This window comes from Mustela nivalis (assembly GCF_964662115.1).
Source record: "Mustela nivalis genome assembly, chromosome: 13".
Classification (NCBI taxonomy): domain Eukaryota; kingdom Metazoa; phylum Chordata; class Mammalia; order Carnivora; family Mustelidae; genus Mustela; species Mustela nivalis.
Window position 1 is genome coordinate 79755692 of NC_139032.1, and position 8079 is coordinate 79763770.

At 41.9% G+C, this 8079-nt stretch overlaps 2 protein-coding genes across 4 annotated transcripts in view; one reads left to right on the forward strand and one right to left on the reverse strand.

Annotated features, from left to right (window-relative positions):
* The window catches only part of FBXW2 (F-box and WD repeat domain containing 2), a 28589-nt gene extending 27157 nt beyond the window's left edge, over positions 1 to 1432 (reverse strand). Inside the window, exons 1-2 of one of the 3 annotated variants that reach the window (XM_082694521.1) lie at positions 1334 to 1432; positions 1123 to 1231 (exon numbers count right to left, since the gene is read on the reverse strand). The gene's annotated coding sequence lies outside the window, so the exon portion shown is untranslated. Of the gene's footprint in view, positions 1 to 848; positions 1232 to 1333 lie in introns of all 3 variants that reach the window. The other 2 variants (XM_082694520.1, XM_082694522.1) reach the window with 2 other exon arrangements.
* Positions 1433 to 5327: 3895 nt separating this feature from the next.
* Positions 5328 to 6317, forward strand: B3GALT9 (beta-1,3-galactosyltransferase 9; the record flags this gene model as incomplete). Its single annotated transcript, XM_082697209.1, has 1 exon — positions 5328 to 6317. Exon 1 carries the CDS (start codon positions 5343 to 5345, stop codon positions 6315 to 6317), a length of 975 nt encoding a protein of 324 aa, XP_082553335.1. The 5' UTR covers positions 5328 to 5342.
* Between the last annotated feature and the right edge of the window lie 1762 nt (positions 6318 to 8079).

Sequence of the window (8079 nt, forward strand, 5' to 3'; positions counted from 1 at the left end):
TAAAACACCACATATGTGTTCTCCTCTTCTCCACCAGGACCTGGCCTAGTTAAAAATGAAAGCAAGACATCTGTTGTTGGAGAGGAGGATTCATCTTCCCTATTTTCTTACCAAGCACTATCAGCAGTTACAGTACAGACGTACTGAAAACATGTTATTTATAAACATACACAAGCCCCGTATCTTTTGAATATCAAGAAGCTGGTAACCCTGGTTGCCTCCCGGGAAAACTGGAGAGCTAAGGAATTGGAGCGAGGAGCCCTTTCTTGAATTTAAAACCATGTGAATATACTATTTACTTTAAAACCGCCTTTAGGGGCGCCTGGGGGGCTCAGTGGGCTAAAGCCTCTGCCTTTGGCTCGGGTCATGATCCTGGGGTCCTCGGATCGAGCCCCCGCATCAGGCAGTCTGCTCAGCGAGGAGCCTGCTTCCTCCTCTCTCTCTCTCTCTCTCTCTCGGCCTGACTCTCTGCCTACTTGTGATCTGTCTGTCAAATAAATAAATAAAATCTTTTTAAAAAATAAGATAAAACCGCCTTTAGCTCTAAGAGAAATAAAAACAGCTCGGAAAGAAACAGTGTATTAAATACAGGCTCTGCAGCTCCACCTGTTGCTGAGTGACCCTGGGGAAATCACTTCACCCATCTCAAGTTCAGTCTCCTCACTTGTAAAATGCAACCACGCACAGCATTCCGTACAAGGGTTTTTGTGAGGATTAAGTCGGATAACGCACGTAAAGCGTTTAGCACAGTACCCGACACACTGTAAGCTTCCAGGAAATGCCAGTTACCATTATTATTCAGCATTAATATTGTTATCTGTATCTCAAGCGGCACCCCACATACACACCTGTTTCCATCGCAAACCCACAACTATGGCGCAGTCCCTCACATTAATACAGCGCTTTGTACTTCATAAACCACCTCGCCACACTTGATCATCTTTCAAAGTCATGGTAGCATCATTGTTTACTCATTTCGCGGCTAAGGAAACTGAGCGACTAACAGGCAGTAACTCCGAGACTCAATTTTCCCATCTCTAAAATCAACTCCAGATCCCTTCAACCCGCGTTCGTCGTTCCCAGGTCCCCCGCTTCCAGAGTCGTGTTCCGCGCAGCACTGACCTGAGCGAGCGCCCCGGGGCCCAGGACCTCGCGCCGGGCTCACACCGACTAGGCGCGCTCGGGCCGCCAGAGCCTCGCAGCGGCCGGGTCCGCTCCGCAGCCATGGCGCCTGCAGAGAAAGAAAGACAAACGGCCCGAGGCGCGGCTGGTCAGCAGAGGCGCGGGCGCCTGAGAACCCCCTCCTCGGCCTGACCCCGCCTCACATACAGACCTGGACCAGCGGCCGCCGCTCGGGGTCTGCAACCTCACAGGGGAGCGGCTTCCGGTGCTGCCTGCGTCATCTCCGCGCGTCCCTCCGCCCGCGGCGCCCAGCGGACGCGGGTGCACTTCCGGCCCCGGCCTCCGGGGGAAGCGGGCTGGCCCGGGAGAGCGCGGAGGGAGGGGGAGCGTGCGCAGTACAGCTTAGGCTTGTGGACCCTCGTCCTAAACTTATTTTTTGCTGTGTATCGGGCATGTGTCTCATCCGACCTGACCTGGCCCTGTGTGGCCCTTTTTCTTATCTTTTCTTTACGGAGGAGAGGCAGGACAATTTCAGAGACGTGTCCGAAGTCAAACAGCCCATTGAGTCACCGGTTATTTCCCAAACACTGTTCTGGGAGATAGGGTTAATGAGCGAAAAGCACAAAAATACGGAACCCCTGGGATTTACGTCCTAGCGAGGGAGGCAGACAGATAAATAACTAAGCAAGGCATGTGCAAGTCTTAGCAAGTGCCAAGGAGAAAAATAAAGCAAGTTAAGGGAATCGGTGAGCGAAAGAACAGTCAGGTGATCTAGGTTCGAATCCCAGTTCTTACACTCATGCTGTGCCTATGGCCTACTTATTTAACCTCTCTGCATTTATTTCCTTCTTCTGCATAGTAGTTTAGTACCTTCCTCATGCCATCCTTCTGAGGACTGAAAGTTGAAGCATAAATCTTTAAGCTTGAACTGTGCTTCCGATGTCCCCAGCAGTATCCTAAATCAATTTGTGTCACCGCACTCAATTCCCACAGCCGCCCTACACCGCAGTTACTATTATTAGCTCTGTTTTTAGAGATGGGGAAACCGAGGTCAAAGGCATCTTGCCTAAAGTCTTAGTAACTGGCTTCATAGGATTTCAAGCCCCCTTCAGAACATAAATTCTCCTGGTCTCTCTGTAAAGGTTCATAAACCACATACACATACTCCTATCTTATACCAGCACCATCTGATAAGATTTTCAGCAATGATATTCTAATTTGCATCGTCTGATAGGGCAGCCACTAGCCTCTTCTGACCATTAAACACTTGAAAATGCCTGATATGACTGAGGAAATACAATTTTAATAGATTTAAATTTAAATAGCCACATGTAGCGAATGGCTACCCTGTTGAACAGACTGGTCCAATAGATATATCACATTATATAGACAATAAGACAGTCACATATTCAGTTAGTGGTAGAGAATAGCCAAGACTCCAAGCATCCTGGGTTCATCTAGTGTACCTAAAACATGGGAAGTAAAAATTTGACTATGTGAGGTAGAAGTCACTATGATGGCTTGAAAGTCAGGTCTCAAGAGAGCAAAAGGGAGTCTCTGTAGCCAAAGAGTGACTGATGACATTATAAGAAAATTTAAGAAGAAATGCACACAAAGATCAGATAACCTCTATGAAAGGGAAGGCAGTGCCAAGGAAATTAAGAAAACCAAGCACCCCTATGTGCCTCAACCCAGTGAAGTAAGAGTTTGATGAATCAAACTGAAAATCCCAGATGGAGCTGCCTGGAGATAGTGTTGTTAGACCTTCCCATGGACAAAGAAACCAAACTGTCTAAAAAACAGAAAGAAAGAAAGAAACCAAACTAAGTTGAAGCCAAGAGGAGATCTGGGAACAAAATTTATAGCTGAGAACTGAAAGTTGCAAAACAGGATTTGTATTTAATTAAATACAAGACCTATTTAATTGCTAAACTTAGAACTTATAAACAATTTCTTTTCACTTGCATTTTTTTAGGTTATATTTTCCCACTTTGTAAAACAAATTTCCAAGATTGCATGACAGTGGTTGAGAAAGCATAGTCAACTTTGAATGTAATAAGATTTTCCTAGCCAAACAATAAAAAAAAAAAATGCTGTGAGTGGCAGGCAGGAAGATCAGCATGAGAAAAAACAAAGATGAAATATAGCCCTGCCTAAAAACAGAATGCTCAATACAACTGCTTATGTGACAAGAACATGAAAATATGCTGAATATTGTTTCTTTTCTTCAGCTTGCTGGTAGGAGCAGTGTTTGGAATAATTCCTACACATTCATGTCCTAGGAAAATGGCAAACATTAAACAAATCTCACCATATGATGTTTCTTCAGAAGAAAAGAAGGCACCCATTAGGGATGACTATTCCTTGATGTTTTTAGTCTATGTCTTGCACGTGCATATACTAGGGAGCAGGAACTATTCCAATTGTTTAGTTTCTTGAAAACACTCCAAAACAGACTGTATGACATTTCTCCTTGTGTGATGATGTGTGGAGGGGTGATGTAGGTGAACTGCTCTTTCAACTCCCACACTTACTTCACCAGGAATTCAGCATAAAGGCAAGGAGTCCGTTTCAAGAGGTACACAAGGTTGGGAGCATTTGAACAGGTTTGTGTTCTCTGTTTTTTGTTCTGGATTCACTCTAGCTGTAACATAATCTTCACTTGCTTTCCTATGCAGCCAGCAGGTATTCTGGGACAAAAGCTCAAGTTGATTAGGAAGAAACTTTATCCTCAAAGTCTTGGGCACCAAGCACTTTACTTCAATTGCTGTTAGACTGGAATGATGCTGAGCTACATTCGGGCATCATTTGGCATCTGGACTCAATAATTTCTAAAGCCCTGAAATTGCTTACAGACAACATGCAGGTAAGCTTCTTAAATCTTCGAAGCATTTGATGTCTATTAAAATAGGCTTGAGGAAAGTGAAGTTTCTTCTCTTTTTAAATCATTAGCAATTGAGCAAATGGAAAGGAGTTCAGATGATAATTGCAGGGGTTCGTTTTGTTTTGTTCCTTTCCAATTCAGTGGACACGGAGAAGGAAGAGAGTCAGGATTCTCAGGGGTTAAGAGTGAGCTTTGGAATTTTGCAGACTTGAATTCAAATCATGACATTACTCTTTGTACTTACCCATTGAGTGTTCTTTGGCAAGTTATGAAACCTGGAGGCTTAATTTTGAAGATAACCTATCTGAAAGCATTACCGGGGCTAATTAAGGCATATAAAGTGCTTAGCACCGTGCCTGGAACACTGCAAGTGCTCAGTAAGAGGTTACTTTTATTATGAGAAGCTTTGTCAATTGAAGCTCCAGTAGAAATTTAATTCCTTTAATTTTCCCTTGCTTTATTATGTTACAATACTGTATTTACCCTTCCAGAAGGAAAGTTTCCATCTTCTTCAATGATGTGGAGTAAACTTGGCATAGGTCCACCCTAGATCTCCAAAGGGGTGCTATGCAGATAGCGGGAATTTATATTGATAGATGTGTCGGATGGATTAGGGGACATTGCCAAAACAGACAATGTCAGAATTAAGTATTGGATTAAACTGGAAAACCATACTGGAAGGATATAAATGTTTTATAGTAGCCATTGTTCACTGGGCAACAGAAGCAACTACTTCATGGAAAATTAGCCCTTGACCTTTGTAATTAGAGAAGAAACCGATCCAAGTGTTTCACTTCCTGAGAGAACATCATATATTTTCCTATAGGTTTTTAGCACAATGATGCCACTTGCTACTTTATATCATGTGTCTGTGTCTGATTCCTCTTTGCTTCTCCAGCGACCAACACAATGCCTTGCATTTAGTAAGTAGGCTTTCATCCAAACGAGGAAGAAAACCAATTATCATTTTATTCAGTTTCTATCTCATACCAAACACTGAACTCTGCAGAACTGAAGAAGAAAGAGGCATGATATCACCTGTCCAAGGAGCCATGATATAGTGGGAGAGGCTTAGAGCAAAAATAAGTCAGAAACCCTTAAAATAGTGTACTTCTAAGTGCTGTGAGGAGTACTTATAACATTCAGTGGGGGCAAAAACAAGAATGGAGATGAAGTTTGAATGAACATGTGTTTTTTTCTTATTTAGGTGACATTCTGCAGACTTCGGACTCACCAGTGGTGTTTCATTCTATTTAATGTTATCCTATTTCATGCCTTGCTTTTTGGGGCTGATTTTGTGGAAGAATACTTTTTGCGTGCTTTGCCTTATGTAGATATGAAAGTTCTTGAAACAAAGGATAAGGCAAGAAAATTGAACGTGGAACCCCTAAGAAGTAACCTTTCCAAGCATTATATCCTGAGCCAGTCGGAGGTGTGTAAAGGGAAGAATATATTTTTACTCTCTCTTATCTTCAGTAGCCCAGAAAATGGAACAAGGCGGGACCTCATCAGGAAAACCTGGGGTAATGTGACCAGTGTCCAAGGGTACCACATTCTCACACTGTTTGCTTTAGGAATGCCTGTTTTGGTAACTACCCAGCAAGAGATAGACAAAGAGTCCCATAAGAATAATGATATAATTGAAGGAATCTTCTTGGACACTTCTGAGAACCAAACCCTGAAGATCATCACAATGATGCAATGGGCTGTGACTTTTTGCCCTAAAGCCCTATTCATTCTCAAGGTTGATGAAGAGATGTTTGTCAATCTTCCAAGTTTGGTAGACTATCTTCTCAATCTGAAAGAACACCTTGAGGATATCTATGTGGGAAGAGTTATCCATCAGGATACACCCAACAGAGACCCCAATAGTCAAGAATTTGTCCCTTTTAGCAAATACCCAGAAAAGTACTACCCAGATTACTGCAGTGGTGAAACCTTTATTATGTCCCAAGATGTGGCTCGGATGATGTATGTGGTTTTCAACGAAGTACCCATAATGGTTCCTGCTGATGTGTTTGTAGGGATTTGTGCCAAGTCCATTGGCCTTATACCCATCCACAGTTCAAGGTTTTCTGGGAAAAAGCACATCAGATACAACAGATGTTGCTATAAGTTCATTTTTACATCCTTGGAAACTACAGATGCTGAAATACCCCTGGCATGGGAGGAAATTAGCAGTGGGAAAGAATGTACTCTGTTTGAGACTTACTACGGGCTCATTTCCTGCAAACTTCTGACATACCTTGACAGCTTTAAACGTTTTCACATGAATACCGTAAAAAACTATGACATGTATTTTGGTGATTAGGAGGGATTTTTGTGGGTTTTTCTTTTTTTGGCATTTTCTTATAAATGTGTTCTTCGTAAATTAACTCATACCTTGCTATAAAAAGCGTTCCCTCCTTCCTTGTGTTTCTGTAGTTTCTCTTAGCAAGTTTCAAAATGTTATTAGTGCTGTGATGTAGTACATCATACTGAGATTTTATTTTATGATATTTAAGTTGATAGAGTATGATTCTTTTCAAAATAAAACCTTTTGGGGTCTTGGGTGGCACAGTCACTTAAGCGTCGGACTCTTGTTTTTGGCTCAGGTCATGATCAAAGGGTTGTGACATCGAGCCCCACATGACCTCTGCGCTTGGCATGGAGTCTGCCTAAGACTCTTTTTCCCTCTCCTTCTACCCCTCCCTGCTGCTTCTCTCTCTCTCTCAAAAAAAAAAAAAAAAAAAAAAAGAAGTAAATCTTAAAAAAAAAAAGACACTTTTATCCAGAAATGAGAGAACATTAATTATAACCAGAAGTCTTGTTTCTCTTTACAGTTAAGTGTATTTGTCAAAATCATATTCTGTGGAACTCTCATGACTCACCAACAGAAAGGGTAACTGATTTTTGAGAATGCTCAGAATTGAAAGAGAACACTAAGGAATGTGTTGAACAAAATTTTCATCTTGGATGTAAGCAAGAAACATTTTGGTAACCGGGTGGTGGAATTACACTTAATTTAAAAGCATTAACCACCTAGTATATGTTAACTTAAACCATACCAAAGACTTGGATCTCTCTTGGTAAAGAACTTTTCATCAAGTCCTAGTTAGACACTGCGTTACAGATGGGAGGCAACAAATTCACATTTTGTGTGTATACTCTTCATTAGTTTCCTAGGAATGCCCTAAGAAAGTACCACAAACTGGGGGAATTAAGAGAACAGAATGGTATTTGCTCAAAGTTCTGGTGGCTAGATGTCTGAAATCAAGGTGTTGGCAGGACCCTGCTCTCTCTAAAGCCTATAGAAGGGAAAATCCTTGTCGTTTCTAGCTTCTGGTGGTGGACAGCCATACTTAGCATTCTTTGGCTTGCAGAGAGATCACTTTAATCTCTGTTTCCATCTTCTCACATGGCCTTCTCCTGTGTGTCTGTGACTTCACAATCTTCCCTCTGTGCTGTGTCCTAATTTCCCTGTTCTAAGGACACCAGTCATTGGACTGGCACCCAAATGACCCCATTGTACTTTGATTACACCAGCAAAACTATTTCAAAATAAGGTCACATTAGGAATCAGGGGTTAGGATTTCAACATTATCTTGTTGGGGGGACACAATTCAACTTACAACACACTTTCTGATTTCTCTTGTATAAAGACCAGGTCCTAGATCAATAGCTCCCATCCTGGGGTTCTTGGGATTTTAGGTGTCCCCAAAGTAACACACTTTGAAAATCCCTGCCATTACACTTCTTAGATCGTATTTTTTGACAAATGACTTCAGTTTATGTATAAAATCAGACTTGAGGACTAAATGAGATCTGTCAATCATTTAGCATTGGATTTGGCCCATGGTAAGTGTCCAATAAGAGGAAGAGGCAGCATTTAAAAACGTATGTATGCTCTGAGTTAAATAGCTTAGATTCAAATCTTGGCTCCATTTATTTGCTCTGTGATCTTGTGCACGTTCCTTAATTTTGCTGTGCCTTGGCCTCATGCGTAAACAGGGTAATAACAGTATTTTATTCCTGGGAGAGGAAGGACAGCAACATGAGTTAATAGATGAAAGGCTATTTGTTTATTTATTGGG